At 28.5% G+C, this 22,074-nt stretch overlaps 2 protein-coding genes across 2 annotated transcripts; one reads left to right on the top strand and one right to left on the bottom strand.

The window, feature by feature from the left end:
* Positions 1-11,013: 11,013 nt before the first annotated feature.
* LOC137818733 (10 kDa chaperonin 1, chloroplastic-like) lies at positions 11,014-14,306 on the top strand. The gene is made up of 7 exons (XM_068622312.1): positions 11,014-11,280; positions 11,361-11,419; positions 11,566-11,616; positions 12,738-12,803; positions 12,913-12,960; positions 13,392-13,421; positions 14,095-14,306. Exons 1-7 carry the CDS (start codon positions 11,199-11,201, stop codon positions 14,161-14,163), a joined length of 405 nt encoding a protein of 134 aa, XP_068478413.1. The 5' UTR covers positions 11,014-11,198; the 3' UTR covers positions 14,164-14,306.
* A 2,281-nt stretch (positions 14,307-16,587) lies between these two features.
* LOC137819170 (protein TRIGALACTOSYLDIACYLGLYCEROL 4, chloroplastic) lies at positions 16,588-22,074 on the bottom strand. Its single transcript, XM_068622939.1, has 5 exons — positions 21,686-22,074; positions 19,665-19,914; positions 19,143-19,503; positions 18,353-18,642; positions 16,588-16,979 (listed from the first exon to the last, which is right to left on the bottom strand). The coding sequence occupies exons 1-5, from the start codon at positions 21,958-21,960 to the stop codon at positions 16,791-16,793; spliced, it is 1,365 nt and encodes a 454-aa protein (XP_068479040.1). The 5' UTR covers positions 21,961-22,074; the 3' UTR covers positions 16,588-16,790.

Here is a 22,074-nt window from a genome sequence, read left to right as displayed (position 1 = left end):
TGAGATGAAAAGTTGCAAATGATTTTCATCATGAATCAATGTAGCCAATTTATATTTGTGATCATATCATTTTGAGATAAAAAAAAGATGGAAATGATATTTTATGAATGGCAAAATAATTCATCAAAGTGGTTAATTTGTGTATTTTCCATTCAGAACTGGGTAGAGATTAATAATATTATTAAGTGTAATAAATTATAATGTTTTCTTATTTAAATATCAGTTTAATGTCTTTCTAATTGTTCAAAAAACATTTACAACAATGAAAAAGTCAAATATGCATGCATTGTTTTAAAAAGTTTAATTTAATTAATTTAGAGGAATTAATTTAAATAGTTTAGAGGAATTAATTTTTTTTGGCAATTTGATTTTCAGTAGCTAGTGAAAAAAAAAAAGCAAAATGTAATGTAAAATTGTTACACAGTTTTCTGTATTTTTTAAATTTGAAACATATAAAAGGCTAAAAATAATTTCTCACTCATACATGTAAATAAAGCCTATATCAGTGCTTGTATTAAAGAAAGCGAAATAGTATATATAAATAAATCAATCAATCAATCAATGTTCTTATACAAAAATCTATCAATCAAGAGTTATTTAATTTTCATAGAAAAAAATTCCACTAGAACTTTAAGAAAAGAAATATAAAAAGTAAATAATTATTTACATGAATATCTTTGGGCTTCTTTTAGTTTTACTATATTTTTATATATTAATTAGTGTCCCAATTAAAAAAACTAGTAGATTAATTTTTTATTAGAATGCATAAAAATTAATTCACTTGTAATATTTTCATTATTAAAAAATAAAACCTAATTTAAAAAAAAATTAATTACTATATTGACTAAATTAGATATTATTTTATAAATTAAAAAATTATTAATATTTAAAATAATTTCTATTATTAACAATTTAATAACTACTAATTAAAAACTAATTTTTAAAATTAGTATCTAACTATTTATCGAGATAGTTACCAATTACTTTTACATTCTAAAATTGATAACTAAAATTTTGATAACGATATTAATTTATAAATTTTTATTACTAATAAAAACTACTTTAAATATTAATAATTTTTTACTTATAAAATACCATCTAATTTTTTTTTTAAAATAAAAGCTTCCATGTTAGACATCACTATGCAACTTAAGATCTCAGCTAGCTGACACCTCAAGTAACAACAATTATTTACCATCACATGAAAAATACCATCTAATTTAGTCAAAATAATAATTAATTATTTTTTTATCTAAAACTAGTTTTTATTAATGATTTTTTTAGTGTTTAATATATTCTTGTATAGTTTTAATAGTTTCTTTTTACTTTGCAACCAATGTTCTAGAGAAACTAGTTTGCAAAATCATCCTCCTTATTTTTTTTTAACAATCCCTTGATTCAGCTGATACTGAATCTGATCTCTTTACACATAGTTTCTGGTTCTAAATTTTATAAATAGAAAAAAAAACAGAATATAAAGAAAAAAACCCAACTAAAACTAAAAATAGCAATTCAGATTTTCATCATGAGTAAAAAGTGTGGATGTTGTTGATAAAAAAAAAAAAAAACCCATATATGTCAAAAAGGGAATGAAAAATCTGATATGCAAGGTTTTTTTCTTCAGACAAAGTGTTGTTGTGTGCTTTGGATTTTGGTAGGAATGTGTCTTATATCTGTGGAGAGTTTTGTTGGAAGAATGATTGAGTGGTCTTTATTACTATTACCTAATTATGGTGATGTGAGTGAAAATGTTAGGGTTTGAAAGAGAGAAGAATGAAAGAAGATGGTTTTGTTTTGGGTGAGTGAGAATGAGTGATGGGTCATTTATTGTAGATTACCAACCATTTTAATGGAAAAAGGTCCTACTTTCTGCTAAGTTTTAAAGCCTTGAGCTACGTGTATTAATGTTGATAAATAAAAGGAAACAAGTTATTAATGATCACATATACAACATCTTCACCATTATACACACACCTCTCTGTGATATCACATGATTCCTCAGCTGTTTTTTTATTTCTCATCAAAATACAATACTATTTTCCCTTTCTACACAAATAAAATAGTTCTTGCCTTGCAAATATGTCATTGCTTATGCTGAAATGGTTCAAATGTGTTGAATTCAATCCATGGATGAAGAAAAGGTGAATGTAAAGAAACAAAAATTAAGGATACATACTGAAACAATATTGCTGATAAAAAAAACTGAAACAAGATCTTCAATAAGGATATGAAGAAAAAAAAATAGTGTTTATTAGGTTTGATCACTAGTTATCTAAAAGTTATATATGATTTTTTTAATTTTTTTATCTTTATAAATATTTTTTTTAACAAAGAATAAATTAAATAAAATATAGCAGGTGAGACTAATAATCTTTGTTTTTAATATATTTCAACATAATCATAACCGAACTTACATTCCCATTACAAGAAAATCATGAAATAAAAACAAATTTTTAGAGACAAAAAATAATTAGTTGTTATAGTGACTAAATTAGATATCATTTTAGAGACTAAGAAAAAATTGGTTTCTAAATTAGTTTTTATTATTGCTAAATGATTTCTTAATTGATATCTAATTAACCATCATAGTTTTTCCTACCAAATTTAGAATCTAAGTAATTGGTAGTTAAAACCTTTGTAGCTAATTAGATACCAATTTAGAAATTATTTAACACTAATAGAAACTAATTTAGAAACAAAAAAAATAGTTTTTAAAATGGTCTCTAATTTAATTACTTGACAACTAATTATTTTTTTTTCTAAAATTGATTTTTATTTCATGATTTTCTTGTATTATAAAAAAAAATATTAGTAATATCTCCAAAGTACCAATAACTTTTCAATGAAGGACAAATTTTTTTAATGAAATTATAAGTAAATCTATGCAACACAAAAATATTATGTGTGTGGTGGTTTATCGTATCTAATTTCATTTATTGTTTAACACTACTTCAAAAAACATCATCATCATTTACAAGAAAATCTTCTTGTCTTTCATTTTCCAAGTGGATATATTTCAAAGATTAGTATTAATTATTATTTTTTGTTGATTAGATTTGATGTTCCAAATCCGTTTGTTAAACCCTAGTTGTGTTCTTTTTCTTTCTTTTTGGATTGTCTAGGAATCTGTGATTGCTTGAAGAAACGGCAAACGTAGCTTATATCCCAAATGCAAAACAATTAAGTTTTAAAAAGTTAACTCTGAATCTGATCCATGAAAGTGCTATACCAAGATTTGCTTTCTCTTACTCTCACTCACCAACTCTTCCTTTTGTTGAAATTAAATCAATAATACTCATAAAATTAAGATCCAAAATCTATTAGATTAATGAAACAAAGTCTCATTAAACAATGTGTATCATTCTGGTAATCAGAAAATAAACTCTTTGATGAATCTCACAACTAATATGAGATCTACCTTTTTTCTCTCTTATTTTTGCTTGAGTTTATGCAAACACTTGGACTGTGTCTTTACATGTTTTCATGTTTATAAGAACTTGTTTTTATCTAAATTTTATACATTTAACTTTAGCAAATTATAGCAAAAAAAAAACTAAGAAAATCATGAAATATAAATCAATTTTAGAGACAAAAAATAATTAGTTGCTATAGTGATTAAATTAGAGATATTTTAGAAATTAAAAAAACTTTTGGTTTCTAAACTAGTTTCTATTATTGTTAAATGGTTTCTAAATTGGTATCTAATTAGCTATCAAAGTTTGTTATACCAAATTTAAAATTTAAACAATTGGTAGTTAAAATCTTGGTAGCTAATTAGATACCAATTTAGAAATTATTTAACAATAATAGAAACTAATTTAAAAACCAAAAGTTTTTTTAGTCTATAAAATGATCTCTAATTTAGTCACCATAGCAACTAATTATTTTTTGTCTCTTAAATTGATTTTTATTTCATGATTTTCTTGTAGTGTACATATAAGTCTATTGGTAATTAAATGATAAAAAATAATTATTTATTATGTTTAAAAAAATAATAAAAAGTTGTGGAAATATGTTAAGACTTTATATTTACATAATTATGTATTTAATAGGAACCCATAGGAAAAAATTATTTTTTTTCTACATCAAACGATACCTTTATCCTACTATACTATAAAATTATTAAATAAAAATTAATTTAAAAAAAATAAATTAATTATTATATTAATTAAATTAGATACTATTTAATAAATTAAAAAATTATTGATATTTAGAATAATATCTATTATTAATAAATTATAAATCAATTTATAAATTGATATTTAATTAATTACCAACTTTAAAATTTAAAATAATCCATAACTTAAATTTTAATAACTAATTAGATACTATTTTATACTTTTATTAATAATAAAAACTACTTTAGATATCAATAATTTTTTAAGTATATAAAACAATATTTAATTTAATCAATATAATTTTTTATTTTTAAAAATATTTTTTATTAATGATTTTTTTTTATGATACTTATACTAGGAAGACAAAAAAATCTATCTATATTTATTAGAGATTCATATATATATATATATATATATATATTATAATATATGAAAAAAAAGAAGTAATGAGAATATAGACACGATTTTGTTGGGTTAAATCAATATTTGAAACTAATTAGCATTTATTTGAAGTGAAAAATGAAGAGTAAGTGCAGACGTAGCATGAAAACCTAATAGAAGGTTGACTTAGGACGTAAAAGGAGAATCAAATACTATCTTGTGTGTGGTGTTTAGGTTATATTCTTAGCTTTGGTTGGGGTGCACAAGCAACTCAAAAGCTATCATACTTCATACTTTTTACACCTATTTTGGATCCATCACTAGGTTTTCTGCTTTCATTCACTTTAAACTTCTCTTTCTCTATTTTTTTATTTATTATTTATCATTGTTTTGTATATATGGACATGTGTTTACAGCAATGGAAATAATGCAAAACCTAAATAAAATAACTTTTGTTTAAAGAATGCCACTAACTTGTAAATTGTGAAAAAAATTCTGAAAAAATAGTAAAAAAATTATTAAATAGAAATCAATTTTACTGATAAAAATAATTAATTACTATATTTACTAAATTAGATATTATTGTAAAAACTAAAAAATTAATTCTATTAAAGTAATTTTTATTTTTAATAAGAATTATAAATTAATTTCTAGCGCTACAAGAAAATCATTAAATAGCAACAAAATTTAGAGACAAAAAATAATTAATCACTATATTAACTAAATTATATACTATTTTAGAGACTAAAAAAATATTAGTATTTAAAGTGAATTTTATCATTAATAAAAATTTATGAAATAATTTCTAATTTGGTATTTAAATTAGCTACCAAAGTTTTAGCTACTAATATTTTAGATTCAAAATTGGTCTCAGTTAGTCTGTTAGAAACTAATTTACAATCTAAAATATAAGTAGATAAAATCTTGGTATCAAATGATTAGATATCAATTAAAAACTATTTTATAATTTTTTATTAGTATTAGAAACCATTTTAGATACTAATAATTATTTTAGTCTCTAAAATGGTTTTTAATTTAATCAAATAGTAACTAATCATTTTGTTCTCTAACATTAGTTGTAATTTGATGATTGTCTTGGAGATTGATATCTAATTAGCTACCAAGATTTTAGTTTAATTTATAAATTTTATTAATAATAGAAACTACTTTAGATACTAATAATTTTTTTTAGTCTCTACAATAATATATAATTATTTAAATTTGATTTTTACGATGGGTGAAGACTAAAATTTGTATTACAAATTTTTATGATTTTAATAATTTTTAAAAATATATACGTTTGTTAATATTGTTAGTTTATTTTATAAATTAAAATTTTCTAATATTAACAAAAAAATATTCAAACTATATCTTTTAATTCAGTTGTTTATTTAAATTAGTTTTATATTTTTGTTTGACACCAATTAACTCTTCTCAACTACTCACCCCCATACTACAATGTGTCACCACCAAATTCATGTCACTGGTCACCAAATTCTTTATAGTTTTCATGTACGATTTTGCACAGGTCTTCTTCCTACAGTGCTAATAGACAAAAAAATATTGTTTTAAAATTCTGAATATATTCTAGAAAATGCTATTTGGACTAATAAATAAAGAGACGGGTGTGATTAGAAATGGATAATTTGGATAACACAGTGAAACATATGGTGTTTGCTTCCTGCACCCTATTTCTCCCATTGAAAGACAAAAATATCCTTCACCATTATTTTAAAAAACAAACCCTACCCCAATGAGTGTCGCTCATCACCATCACACTGTATGCTTCCATAACTTCACCTGAAGTGAGACTTGACAATGGTATGGTGATTTGAGACAACAAGTAACTTTCTCCATTTAAGTTTACTCACATTCTTCACCTTCCCTAGGAGAGTTTGAAGAGTTTTGAAATCAAATGTAAAAATGTATTTTGAAGGAGACTCATTTATGTTATACTTTCAAAGGTTAGTTGGCCAAAATAATAATAATAAAAAATAGGTGGTCACATTTTGATAAATAAAGGCAAATTATTTATGCTTATTATATTAGGGATCAATCTAAAAAAGTCTTTTTTTTTTTATAAGTATTATACTCGAGGTAGAAAGTGATATTTTAAGTTATGTAGTGGTATAATTAATATAAAAAGTTTATATTTTTTTTTAAATTTTAATGTTTATGTTTGTATTAATTTTTTTACACTACTATTATTTTTTATTTTTTTATTTATTATCGTTGTTGTATCTGTTCTCGAGTCTATTGTTGCTTCCCTCCATCTCTATCACTCATAATCCATGTTGAGTTGTCCGCGTGCCCACTCACCACTTAGTCTCACCAGCCCTCGAACCTTGCACCCTGTAATCCTTCCCACATTGTGTCTTATTTTGTGATTGTTAACCAATGCTCCGCCCTAAAGCTACACCTAGTCACCCTCCGTGTTGTCTCATTGCTATCCCATGTTGTCTCATTGTTATCCCATATTGAGAATGTCTCTCCATTATCTTATTGTTGTTGTGCATTAAGAACTTCACCCCAAAACATTGAATTAATATATATCATTAATATATAAATGTAAACTTCCAAAAATATTTTAATTTTATATATTTTTCATTTATATAACATGACATATTATAATTTTGCTGCACAAAGATTTCAAGGATTGAATGACAATGAAGCAAGACCAAGTAATACATATGTCATTGTCATTGAACATAATTAATATAGTTTTATCACAATATTTAAGTTATGGTAGTTCAGGAAAATACTTTTACTTCTCCTCCAACATGTAATTCTATAAATTACAAAATACGTTATTTATTTTAATTTCAAATTATTAAAAATGTAGAAATGCAACATAGATTTCAACGAATGCATAACAATACTTGAATTTTTTCAAATACTTTTGCAATGGTCAAATTTTAATTGCTTACTCCAATTACATGTGCACATTGTCATTCACAAATATTTTACCATGAATCATGTGATATGTGTTGCTCAGATGAAAAAGTGTTACCTCCACATGTTACTACTCTGGATGAGTTGCTTCAATTTTTTTTGTTTGTCTGAAAGTAAACATTTATGACTACATATGAGTTACAAAATAGGATGTTGGAAACCCCTCAACTTTATCAAACCATTCTTCATAAATTGAATCAAATACTACATTGATACAACCCTTTTGTGCATGCACTTAGACAACTTGTTCAAGAACCAAATATTCATGAATGTTCTTTACTAATTAAAAAAGTCATTCCAATCAATCCACGATCATACAATATTTCGATTGCATCTCAAGTAACACAACAATTATTGTTACCAATGACATAAAATTAATGGCACGTGGACGAGACATTAAAGTTGTAAGTCATGATGAGAACTTAATAAACATTCAAGAAGTTATGGGATATTATGACATTTTACAATATCCACTATTATTTCCTTTCGGAATATATGGTTGGCTCCTCAACACAAAAAATTATAATGAGCAAAATATTTCATGTCGAGAATATTATAACTATATGCTTTAGATAACTTCCAACACAATATATATATATATCATCTTCAATAATTTACTCATCAATACTATTTTATATAAAATTAATACACATGCATGATTACTTCAGTGTAGATTCATCCCAATGATCAATCTACAATATTACAAGCGCACTTTTACAACAATATGTTGTAGACAACTATGCCAAGATTGACGCAGGGAGAGTATGATGAATTTCAAATCATCAAAATAATATTTTTGCTTAAGTTTATCAAGGTTTGCAAGAAGGAAAAACTCACAAGGGTACATAATGTACATAATATACAAAATCTATTATATTCTCATATTTTTTTTATTCAAGAAAATGTTGGACAGAGGACAATATTATCATCGTCATTTATTAGTAGTCATCGATATTTGGCACAACGTTATGAAGATGTTATGGAAATTGTTGCTCATAATGGTAAAACTAATATTTTCCTTATGATGGCATGCAATCCTTCTTGGAGTGAAATTTCATCACAACTTCAAACTTTACAAACTCCATAAGATTGTCATGACTTGCTCACAAGACTCTTTCAAGCAAAATTTGAAAAATTAAAGGAAGATGCAATTAATAAAGAGTATTTGGAAAATTTAAAAAGTTACATGTATGTGATTGAATTTCAAAAACATGTATTACCCCATGTACATATGTTGTTTATCATAGAAAATAATGATAAATTGTGTGATCTAGAAGGTTATCATAGCAATATAAAGGTAGAAATACCACAAATTGAAGAAGAATCACAATTACATGAAGTTGTACTGAAACTCATGATACATGGGTCTTGTGGAACTCTTAATCCTAGATCACCATGTATGAACCATAATCAATGAAAAAAAAATCTAAATAGTCTTTGAAAGAAACACACCAAGGTAATGATTCATATCTAAAATACAAAAGACATTTAATGAACCAATATATATATATAAATATAAATGTGATTGTTGACAATATACGGGAGGTTCCTTATAATCCTTTATCTCGGTTAAAATATGACCGTCTTATATATTTGAAGGTGTGTAGCTGCATCAAAAGTATTAAATATTTGTATAAGTATGTCTGTAAAGGTCTAAGTCGAGTAACAATGAAGGTTCATAGAGCAATTATGGATGAAATCCAACAATATATTGATGCTAGGTGGATGTGTGCTCCAAAGGCTTTATGAAAAATATTCAAATATTCATTATGCTGGAAAAAAATCTTTCTTACCAAGAATTAAACATAAAACAACAGAAAGTGCATGTCTCCCATTTGTGTTTCTTAGGAAATAATTTCCTATGAAACTAAGTTTTGTCATTAGTATAAATAAATCATAGGCTATTATACCCAATGCTGGAATTTATCTTCCATGATATGTTTTTAGTCATGGTCAATTATATGTTGCATTGTCAAAAGGTGTTTCTTAAACTTCATAAAAAATTCTTATTAAAAAGGACACCTTAAAGAAAAAGATGGAAATTACATAAAAAAATGTTGTCTATAAAGAAATTTTGTTATCTGAAAACCATGTATTGTCCTGTTTATTTATGTGTCACACATAAATATATGTATATCTTAATGTTCTACTTAATTAGGCATCATTCTACAGAACACTAATATTTTCATTATACTTATTAAGTATATTAAAGGTAATGCAAAATATAAGGAGACCTTACAGTTCAATGAAGATATAAACATAAGGCATTCAAACATTTGCCTACACAAACAGGTAATTGTCAATATATGTATATTCAATATATGTTTATTTTGTAATTTATTGATAAATGACATTTTTTCATAGGAAATTGATTTTGTAAAACAATGGAGCACTTGGAAGGATGACGAGTGATTTGCATTGGTTAAGTCAACAAGGTATAATGATTTTATATAATGGTGATGACAACGATATTATATGAATCACATTCTTTATTTTGGGTTCACCATTTGCAAATTTATCCCAATGGGTGAGACTTCATATTAACGTCAAATATAACTCAACTTTCAAATTTGGTAAAAATATAATTCACCTCTCAAAAAATAAACAAGTAATATGCACATATATAGTATATATACATTTTATAAATTCTTTTAATATTCAAATTTACATATAATAATACATATATTCTAGTTCGTTATTTTCCCATTATTGGGATATAAAATAATTAAATATAAACTATAGACACTGTGATATAAATCTTTTTGCAAAAACAAAATATATGCACTTGGAAGGTTCTTATCATATACTGTTAATGTGACATGAATACACCATATTAGTTTCTTTTTATGTAGTTTTTTAAAATTCAAGAAATTATATGAGATGTTCCATAAGAAGGATTCTTAAAAGGTAGATTATGTTTTCTATTTAAATAGTATACATTATTGTTGTTATACTTTAATAAATATATTCATTAAAAAAAATCACTTTTTATAAATGAGAGGGAAGTTGAAACATATCTTGAACACCCATCTTTGTTTGATATGTCACTTAAAGAATAATTTATTGTTACAAAATTATGCATTACAAATTTATGTTTTTTTTTCTTACGATATATTTACATAAAAATATATGTTACGATTTTTATTTATAATGATATTTATAAATTTACCATACATTAATTGAAAAAAATATATAATTGATATAAATTTATAATGTAACAATATTATATAAAAAATATTTAAAAAATATGCATCTACATGCATAACAACTATGTTTCCGTTAATTATTATAAAAAAATAAATATATCTAGTGTGCATGCATTTTTAGTGATAGTTAAAAGATTTATTTAAGAATGTAAAAAAATTAAAATACAAGAATAATATTAATATTTTATATTTCATTTTCAATACATAATTAATTATTTAAGTATAAATAAATTTGATTTTCTTTTCAACCAAAAATAATTCTTTCTGACTCTCTTAGATTTCTCTTGTACCAATCTCAACAAAAAAAAACGCAATTCTTTTTCAATTTTAAAAATTCATTCAATGAATTCTTCTATGTAAAAGGTTGCCTTATAACAAATTCTAGTACTTTCTCAACCTTTGTAAACATTTTTGGGGCACCCACTTTGTCTTTTCGTTGGTCTTTAGCAACTGAGTAGATAAACCTAAGAGGGTTTACCCTTATTTCCTCAATCCATTCTTTGCTGTTTCGAACTGCTGTGTGGTCTCTTCTCTCTTATCCATGGCATCAACGTTTCTCACCCTACCAACTCCCTTCCTACACAAAACCAATGCCATTTCTTTCTCTAACAAGAGACCCTCATGTATGTGTCTTTCATTTTTGTCCATCAAATTCAACATCTTACTCAAATTCTTAACCTTTTCTCATCTGGGTCTCTTGCAGTTTCGCAGAGGAGCTCTCTGAAGATCAATGCAATTGCAAAAAAATGGGAACCTACTAAGGTTCTTTCCTTTTGTTTAAGAGGGGTTTTGGAATTGGTTTCATTTTTGTAGCTTACACCATCCAACTAAATTCCCTTTTCGTTTCCCGTATTTTAAACTTCTAACAGTTCAACTTTTGGGTTCTAAGTCATGATTTTGGGATGCAGGTTGTGCCTCAGGCTGATAGAGTTCTTATTCGTTTGGAAGAGCTATCAGATGTATGCTATACTCTTATCCATTAAACCAAATGTTTTTACATGGGGTGTTGTTTATTCTTTATCTTATAGTAGATCAGATTCCAACTATTGGTTGTTCTCCCATTTGGTGCCTTAAATTTTGGAATTGCTAGCATGTTCCTAATTATTGTGGTTCTTATCTGAATGTTGGACTCGTTAGCGGGTTCTCTATCTGGGCAACTTGTATTTTGTTGTGATTTTGAGAAACCCCCCTATAGTGAGACCCAATGATGCTGTGGGCATGATATGTAATTGCTATTTAAAGGCACCATTATAAGTGGCAGTCTTTATTCAAATGCATGATATTGAGGAATTATGTAAGTAGAAGGTATAGAATATGTTATAAAGCCTATTTAAGATATGTAAGTGTAGTGTTATGATGCAATGCATGTTACTTAATTTGATGGAGGGGTTATTATGTAGAATGATACACTACAATGCTGCTACGAAGTATTAGTTATGATCTCGAACTTTATAGTACATGTTGATTTTTTAAGGTATTTAAGGTTTCACCAGATAACCACAAGTCCTATTTAAGGTTCTGTTGTATTAGTCACACACACAGACACAGCATTAGCATGGCAATCTATTTGTTATAATTGATTGTATATCTGGTTGGCCACTATTTGTTGACAGTGTTTCTTCCGCCATTGGTTGGTATTGAAGGATGCTTTCTCTAATATCCTGTGACACTAACCATTGACATTATATTTTTTTTTCTCTAGCTATGCTTTAAGTTTTGTAAGAATGAGAACTCTTCCCCAGCCCCAGTATATTTGATGCCATTGATGAGACTCTAGTTATCTATTAACTGTATATTTCCATGAAATGATGTAGTTTTATCATTGTTTTTACCCAATTGGTAGGATGACAGGTAAAGTTATGGTCAAAATTATACTTTATGCATTTATATAACTAGTTGGTGGCTTTGTCTGTTGTATTATGAACTAATTTGATATAATTTAAGGATACTGGTTTGCTAAATTTTGTTATATGGTTAGATTAGAATAAGTTATTCTGCAGCTGACAAATATTAAAGTATACTTACACAGTACTTTTTCCATGTTGCATATCTGATTTCTGAATATGTTTTTTTGGTGTAGAAAACAGCTGGGGGAGTTTTGCTGCCCAGGTCAGCTGTGAAATTTGAGAGATATCTCGTGGGAGAAGTAAGAAGACATAGATACTATCAGTATTTTGGTTCTGTAAATGTTCTCATGTGTAGTTTTGTTTGTTTCGGATATAATATGTGGTCGTTGTCTTTCATATTTATTTCAGATTCTAAATGTTGGTGCTGAGGCTGGAGAACTAAAGGCTGGAACAAAGGTACAGGTTTAATTACTGCAAAGGAGGTGAAATGGAAATGGGCAAAAGACAAAAGAATAATAAAAAATAGAGTAAATTATACAGACATTCTCCCCAAAGGTTTTCTCAAATTACATTGAGACTCCAGTTTTTTTTTTTAAAATTCTGCACAAACCTTTTCTTTGTTCCAAAAACATTACACTGTCATCTCTGTTTACATTGCACATGCATCCTCTTAAGTTTTAGAAATACTACAATTACATCCCCTGATAAGAGAAGTCATTGTAATGGTGAAAAAAGTAGGGTGCAAGTATAATTTGAGAAAATCTTAGGGGGTATCATTAGAATTTACTCTAAAAAATATTCTCATTATGAATATCATCTCCTCATACAACATTAAAGATCAACTCCAAGTTTTGTTCTAAATGTAAACTATAATTTGCCTTTTTCAGGTACTCTTCACTGACATGAGTGCTTATGAGGTAAGGGACTCCAAATTTTTTGCTTTATACTTGTATTTAGTGTTTATCTATCTAATAGTATTGTAAGTTGTAATATTAACTGTTAAAAAGATGTTTTGAGTGAATTAATCACTGGCTAAAGAAGTATTTATATCAGAAAAACTTAAGGAGAAAATACTTCTGATCTGCATGCTTTTCAACACGGGGTAGCCAAAAACTGAACAAATGCTATGGCAAACCGTTTTGTATTGTTGTTTGTCTTGGGCATATCTCTCATACTTGTTTTGACTAAGTTCCATCTCTCAGGAAAATGTTTTTGCAGGATGATTTGTCCAATATATATGATGCTATTGTATTTGGTCTGTGACAAATTGAAACTTCACCATTTTTTTTGTACTGGATACTAATATCCTAACATTCTTTTACAGCACCATTTTACACAATTTTCCTTGGTATAGATTGTATGCTCACGTTGTGTTTACTATTTTGCTATTGATCTCTTGTACTGTTGTTTCCAGATATAAATTGGTGTTTCTTGTGATAGTAGTGATTGCATTGATGAAATGAATCTTGCTATGTTTCTGTTCAGTAGAAAAAGAAACAAATGTGACACAACTTATCTCATTAAAATTGACTGCATTAATCATTTTAATGCCATTACTAATTAAATGCTTTTGTCATCATAATTTATCAGGTGGATTTGGGAACTGATGCGAAGCACTGCTTCTGTAAAGCAAGTGACTTGTTGGCTGTGGTTGAGTAGGGGTTTGGCCACTGCATGAAATAAAAAGGGTGCACTATTTTTGATATTATCTTTGACAAATGTATTTTTGTTAGAATAAACCATTTCTATTAATTGGTGTTAAAATTTTATATTCCTTTTATGTTATAATCATGGTTATCAAACATGTCTTCTAGAGGCTACAATTCATAGTAGTTATAAATATGAAGGTTTTAAATGGTGTTAATAAGACCAACTTAAATATGAAGGTTTGAAATGGTGTTAATAAGAACATATTATTTTGAATTTATATTTCAAAATATTCTTTCTTCAATTTTGAATTAGGTAATAGTAATTCACAAAGTTATGTTTATATCATCTAATTCAAAAATTATTATGAATATTGAATTAGTGAATTTACAAGGTACCATTCAACACAGTAACAAATATAGGTAAGTAGGGTCTGAGTAGATGTGATGTTATTTAAAGATGTTTGTCTTATAAAGACTTTGTATGCTTGAAACATCATTCTTAGTGTGTCACATCATCAATATTTTATCAGAATTTAGGATACAGATAGTACAACTTTTTCATGGACCAATCAAATATGGGTGCTGATATATTAATATCCTTAACAGTAAAAATATACATATTACACCTTAATAAATTAATATTTTATTTATTTTTATTTTATTTTTTAATTTAAAAGTATTATTATATTATTATAAATAGTGTCAAATGTATGTTAATAAAAACTTTTCAAATGTTCTTTTAAATTATACAATTTAAAATATAAAATTATATTTTGAATTATACATTTTAAAATATTTATAAATTATATCATTCGAAAATTAAAAAAGAATATTTAACACTTTTTGTGGAAGGGTAATTTTAGAATTAAGAGAATTGTGAAGGTGAAGGAATAAACTATGGAGGTGCCCAAAGAAAACGCCCAAATTTGTGTGTCAAGATTGTAGTAGGGTGAATACATATTTGGATCAAGGCAATTTCTTCCCGCACCCCTACATTTTTCTTCCTGCAAGGAGTGCAAAGACAAAACTGTTTCTATATAAAATTGTACATTTATCTATATAAAACTGTACATTTTTTTTTTATTCTGGATTATGAAATCCGGTAAAATTTTGGATTGACTCTTCCAGTAAAATTTCGGATTGGCACGTCTGGTAATCTCCCAGATTGGTGCTTCCGGTAATATATGAATGACAGTATTAATCCAAAATAAAAAAATACAAAACATTCATAATTGAAAAAAATTATTTCGGATCTACCAATCCGTAATAAAAATTAAACTTCCAGACTCAGCAATTCGAAAATTAACAATTTATGCAAACTTTGTTTCTGGAACACTCCCTTCATCTGGAAAGCAACATGATTCATTTTCGGATTGATGAATCCATACCACACTCCCAAATCCCGAATTCAAATAACAAGTGAAGTTCAGTTTTGAAATAAAATTTACAAAATTGTGGGGTGCAGGGAAAAAAATGTAGGGATGCACGAAGAAACTGCCTTGGATCAATCTGACGATGTTATCCAAACCAATTCAAACTGAATTCTCTAGTTTGTTCAGTTCACCGGCTTGTTCAAATTTTAACATTATAAATATCAATTAAGATACCAGATTTAAACACGTTGAATCCAAACCAATCTAAGCTCATACATTTTTTGTTGTTTATTATGTGTTACAATTATGTCTTTATATTATATAGTAGTTTCCTTTTATTTTATTACAATCTTCTGTATTTCATTTCTTTTTGTTGGTTTCACCAGTTTCAAAAATATCTGAACTTTACAGAGTTAACAAACCAATCACTGGACTTATTCATGGTCAGAAACGTTACTTTCTGTACCTTCTTTCATTCATGCTTTCTTCCTACACCTCCATAAAACACATGAAAGGACAATTTTAGATTTTAATGTTCAGAAGCATTTTTTAACCCAAAATATACAAAATTATATTTCGAATTATAGATTTTAGAATGCATTTCAAACCCAACAAATATCTTAACTATACAATTCGGAGAATACAAAATTGTGTTCCATACCCTTCTAAATTTTAAATTTTGGAATGTAAAATTCTATTCCAAATTTTAGAGCTAGGAAGGTCTACGAATTATATAAATCAAAATGAAAAAAAAAAAAAAAAATCCTCCACCTTTTGCTCAAGGTAATTTTGGAATTTAAAAATTTATGAAGGTGCAGTACAAAATTATGGGGGTGAAGGAAGAAATTGCCCTTTTGTTATCTACCTATGATCCCATTACACCACAGAAATGAGCCTTTCTTGAAGGTGATGATACGGTTTCTATTGTAAGCCATTCCTTATTTGACTTAAATCCACCACGTCTTGAGAGAGCTATTTTGATTCTCTATTGAGTTTGAATGTCAAATGTACTTGGCTTTGCCAGCACCTTATGCAAAAAATGAATAAAAAGACAAAGCAACTAAATAAACCTTTTGGCATTACAAAATCAATGATGCTGAGTTTCAGCAGATCATAGGATGCATGCAACATGTAATCAAAATCAAAATGTTACACAAATGCACCTTTCAAAGCAACCATGTTGGGCTTCTTGGATTGGAAGGTGTATCTTTGTATGCATGAATGAAAGCTACACAAAGCTGAGGGTTGCACTCTGCTAAAACTCTTACATTTGCAACTCAACCATTCCCTCTTTCCTTTTTGGAGAATACCAAGCAACAATCTTTCCAGACTGAAAAGACTTCAAGGAGTAACTCAGGCTGCAAATGAAATCCTCTACCGGAAAACCACTTTCCCTGGAGAAAGACTCCAGTGAAATTCGCGAATCTGCTCGGAAAACAACTGGCCCTGCAACCTACAAGTGGACATTGAAACAATTTTTATTGTATTTTCCTATATAAATCTTTATCACAGTTAAAGGGTTATCAGCTACAGTATGCTGCTGATCTAGAACATCATGGTTGCATGATAACATAGTCAAGATGTACCAACAAGTAATTGGTTCTAGTAGTAAGGGGTGATCTCATTAATGTTTTCTTTGTTTCTACTTGTTTACCATAGGATTATGGGTGGTATTTGTTGATTCTTGTAGAAATGTGAAAGGAAAGAGAGAAACAACTGAAACTGCGACAGTTTTGCCATTGCTTTTGATTGTAGATGCAAAGAGATGAACCAAGCACAAAAAATTTAAATTAAAACCATTTTGTAATTTTTAAGGTTAATTAACATGAAATGATTTTGATTTGACTTTCTACATATAGCAATTGCACAAAGTGAGAGTGAATATGTTTGATTACAGATTGGATTTTGAAGATTTTGAATCTGATTTGAAAATTTGGTTGATTGAATGAAGAATTTGCAGTGCTCCTCCTGAAAACAGAGCTTTATTTTCAAACCATTCAACTACTTCTTATATATGTAATGATTTCACATGTAACAATTTGACTCACATTGGAAAATTATATTTGACAGATCCAATATTAAAAATCCTAAAATACTTTCGTACTCATTCTTATTAAATTTTAACTAAGTATTTTGGTAAATCATTATATTACCCAGTTAATTTAATGTTTTGTTCTGTCACATTAATTAAATCAACTACAATTTTTTTACTTATTTCTTTTCACTTTTTCCACTGTTTTCCTCTCGATCCCAACAACTTCACTTCCACTCTCTTCCTCTTCTTTCTTTCTAATCCAAACAGAGCATACAAAGGTTTTCTAGTGGATATTAGTCATTGACAAAGCTATTACAATCATAAGTGAGACAACTGAAAACACTAATTCATTTTTCAATTAGTTTAAACTTTAATATAGATTTTTTAGTGACATAAAAGTAACAAAATTGAGTTATTGTAATGCTCTTCCCACCAAGGGTATGTTTGGTGGTACTTTCCACAAACATTTCTAGGAAAAATAAGGAGAGAAAAAATGAAAATAAGTTTTATCATGAGCTAAAATTAGGTTATGCACAAGTTAAAAATAAAAAATTTAAAAATTATATAGATGAGCTTTTATAAATTAGTTTAGGCATACATTAATTTTATCTTATAAAAAAGTTAATTTCATTTTTCTTCCTTTTTTCTCTCATAAAAATGTTTATGGAGAAATATTTTCAGACCTTAAATTAACACACTCTGCAGTTTAAACTTGTTCTTGATTCAAAGACATTCAAACTATTAATATACACAGGAAGATGGTTGCTCTTAAAAAGAGAGAAAAAATTCACCTGTTGTTGAAAAGTTAAATTTAGCCTGGGTGAAGCTGATGGTTGTTCGCTGGAACCCTTCAGAATCTTCTTTGCAAATGCTGAAGCTGAAGAAATATTCAGATGAGCATCAACTCTGGTTAAGTCCCCATATTTTTTTGTGAATTTTCCATGCTGAAAGGAGTAGCCAACTGAGCCAAACAAATCAGCATTATGTCGAGATCTCTTGCTTGTTGACACCTCTAAATCTTCTGTTGAATTAGTGCTAGAAAAGCTCCTTCCATTCCAAATCCAGGAAGCCAAGGTGCTACCTACAATGTTTATGAACCAATAACAAAACAATTCATGCATAAATCTACACAGCTACCATCCTCATCCATAAATTGCAAATATGTTCAAAAGGAAAACAATTCCTTGAATGCATTCATATCCTTATATGAAAGCAGTATATTCAAACAGAATATGTAACTTAAGCAAGCAGAGCTCTCGTTGGCAACATCTTTGAACTTTGCTTGTACAATAACTTTGTCAGAAAATATCTCAGAAATCTTGATTGCATTTTTAGAGGATCTTAAAATGATCTCTTAGGAGTAAAATTTGCATTTGATTATATTTTTCAATGCTTTGCATTTTGCAGCACATCATAACACACTTACAATGAAACTTCACTGTACTGCCAGTATTCCTTTCTTCACTTCTACATAAGCCATGTCATTTCAACAAAATGAAAAAGTTGTATGCTTAAGCAATTACGAAGAAACATGTAAAAACACATAGCACAATAACATCTCAAACAGTCTAGAGAAATTACCAATCACTCCAAACACTGCTGAGTGAGGTTCATTAAGATTTACATCATATGGAACCACCTCTTCATTTTCTTGTTCCACAGCACCCTTATCTCTCCAGAAGTATTTCATCTTCTCATAACTAATGGCAGCCTTCACACATAACCCAGGCAGCAGAGACAATGGCGGTTTACCATCCGTTGCATTCACTTGCTGGGGATTACCACCGTTTTTATGTATCCCAACGTGGTAGCGCAATCCATGTTGAGACAAAAGGGATGACAAATCAACAGATAAAGACTCAGGGACATCCCAATATTTTCCTTTGTGATCAAGAAACAATTGAGGCCATGCTGCTTCCAATGTAAGATCATGATCAGGAAGCTGCAAGGGATCTTGTCTTTCAGATATTTCATTATAGACAAAAGAAAAACAAAATGTCCATTAAAAATGTTCAGTTTGACCGAATGTAATCTCAATCTTGATTCAAAAAGGATTTTCACAGCAGAAAAAAAAATAAAAAATTATAACAAGGGGTTCCATGCCTTGTGATAAACCATCACTTTGCGGCGCAATCTTTCTTTCTCACCATGGCCCTCTATACCAAACAATACGGATGTTGAAGGAGGAAAAGCAAACTGTGATGTTAACCCCAACGAAAAAAGTGACTTGTCAACGAAATGCTTCGCTACATCCTTGACTGTGGAGAGATCAAAATCTTCAGCATTAGAAATTTCATTTTTAACATCAGCAAACAGCTTCCTAGGACGAAACTGTCCAGTCATTGTAAGCCACCTGTATTGATCATAATTGAGCTGTTATTGAAAAGTTGAAATTTTAAATGTTATATATAAAAGTATAATCAGTTCATAATATAAACAAACTGTCTGCAGATAGTTTTAGCTGTCCGTTTTGCCTCTGATCATATTTCTACTAACTAAGAACTATGGCTAAGGTTTTTATCGTCATTGGTTCTCATGTCATGATGCTCACTCACTACTCTATGAAAAACAAAGAGTAGGCATAAAATCAAAGACTCAATTTTCCAACTAATCTTCTGTATTTTTCAGGGATATGAGAGAAGCTCCCAACAACTTGCACCTCAAGAATTAAGGAAGACAATGTGGGACTTCCCAACAATCCCCTCCGCAAATGTCTACGAAAACAAGTAAACTATTTTTTCAATAAAGGATTTACCAAGATGAGCTATAAGCTCTAATACCATATCAAATTTCAACTTCAAACTAATAGGCATTAAGCAAAATGACCCAACAGATATATAAGCCACACACAAAAAGTAACATGCTAACAATCAAATACATGCTAACAGTCAACAAAATAACAAAAGCATTTGTCATGTGTTTTTTCTTCTTTTCTAGAAGAAAAATACATAATTATTATAATATTTTGAGCAATGATAAATGGACACTTGTTCGTTGTATTGTATATACCTAATGGAGGCTCCTTATTTCTCTCAACCTCTCTTCTGATGACATCATATTACCTATCATATCTATACTTTTTTCTCCCATCTCTACATAGCCAAGGTTTTAACAACTGTCCACATCAACAATTTTGAGCATGCATCAAGGTTTTTGGAGTATCATTGACCATAATTGTGGTCACATCAGCCACATTTGTTCATAGTTTTCCACAATATCAAGCCACAATTCAAAACCTTGCACGTAGGTGACCATGTATTATTTCCTGAATTTTCAAACGTTTCTTCTTCTAAGTTGAAAAAAAAAACTCCTTCCTTTAGAACAACACAATAAAAACACCCAACATTACAAAGACTCTTTTACTTCAAAAAAATTAAGTTGCTCCAGGATTATTCCAGCTTAAATACTCAGACACAGAGCTTTGTAACTGACTAAAGTCCTAGCAAACCCAGGCAGGGTTACCTCCAATGTCTTTGGCCTCACAAAAGAATGTCTTCTAATCTAAAAAAAGTTCTTCCCAATAACAAGAAGAAAAGCATTAGTATCTCACTCTCTAACGCACTCTACTACCCATTTAAATTTATTAAAAACTACAAAATCGCATCATATGATAAGTGATACTTGCTAAAATTTGTAATCCAAAAAGGGTTTACCATAAAAACATTTTCATAGAAAAAAAAAATAAGAAAAATATGAAATAGAGTTTCATACGCTAAAATTAGCACAAGTTAAAAATAAACATGTTGAGAAATTAAATAAAACAGTTTCTACAAACTTATTTAGGAAGATAAGCTAATTTCAATTTTTTTTCTTCTAATTTTTCTGTATTAAAACTATTAACGAGAAAAGCTCATCCAAACATTTTCTTTCAAACAGTAGTAAGAAAGAAGTATCTAAAAAAGAAAGTGTTAGTTAAAAGGGTGGGTTGCTAGCATTTTCCTAATAATTGGAAAAAAAAAAAATCTTTGCTTGAAAACAAAACAAATATCAGAATTCCCAATTCTCAAATGCTGGAGACCCCATTTGCCATCAACATCAACCAAATCACAAGAACAGTCACAATCATAAAAGAGAACAAAAGGGTAGCGAAAGAAAGTAGTGTGAGAGTGAAAAAGGTTAGGTACCAGCGAGAAGAGGAAAGTTTGAGGAGAAGGGTCTGCAGAGCGAGGGAGCCCAAATCCTTGGGGGAAGTGGGACAAAGTGAGGGAGCAACGATGGGAAGAGGGAACCCGTTTTGGAGGAAGGAGAATTGCTGGGGGCGGAGCAGTCTGCTGGCGATGGAGGCTTCCACCGGAAAAGGGTCTCCGGGAACGGACTTGGCCCATCCGTCGTGGCACTGTGGCGAGGCCACGTTGTGGTCCCAGAATGCTGAATCAATGCCCGTCTTAAGTCTCGCCATTGACGATTGTGTGAGTGCTTAGGTTGTTGTGTTGGGTTTGAGGTGAAGAAGACAAGAAGAAGAAGAAGAAGAAGAAAGGGTTTTTGTCTTGGGGGTTTAACCTTACTACTACTT

This window comes from Phaseolus vulgaris, chromosome 10 (genome assembly GCF_000499845.2).
Source record: "Phaseolus vulgaris cultivar G19833 chromosome 10, P. vulgaris v2.0, whole genome shotgun sequence".
Classification (NCBI taxonomy): Eukaryota; Viridiplantae; Streptophyta; class Magnoliopsida; order Fabales; family Fabaceae; genus Phaseolus; species Phaseolus vulgaris.
The sequence above is the reverse complement of the archived record's forward strand: the minus strand, read 5'-3'. Positions and strand labels throughout refer to the sequence as shown.

Bases quoted from the DNA above. Each gene is read 5' to 3' on its own strand.
- LOC137818733 (XM_068622312.1), top strand. From the start codon at position 11,199: ATGGCATCAACGTTTCTCACCCTACCAACTCCCTTCCTACACAAAACC. The intron at 12,804-12,912 runs GTAAGAAGACAT...TATTTATTTCAG, and splicing joins AGAGATATCTCGTGGGAGAA to ATTCTAAATGTTGGTGCTGA. The intron at 12,961-13,391 runs GTACAGGTTTAA...TGCCTTTTTCAG, and splicing joins AACTAAAGGCTGGAACAAAG to GTACTCTTCACTGACATGAG.
- LOC137819170 (XM_068622939.1), bottom strand. From the start codon at position 21,960: ATGGCGAGACTTAAGACGGGCATTGATTCAGCATTCTGGGACCACAAC. The intron at 19,915-21,685 runs GTACCTAACCTT...TGATCAATACAG, and splicing joins AAACTTTCCTCTTCTCGCTG to GTGGCTTACAATGACTGGAC. The intron at 19,504-19,664 runs GCATGGAACCCC...GATCCCTTGCAG, and splicing joins AAGTGATGGTTTATCACAAG to CTTCCTGATCATGATCTTAC.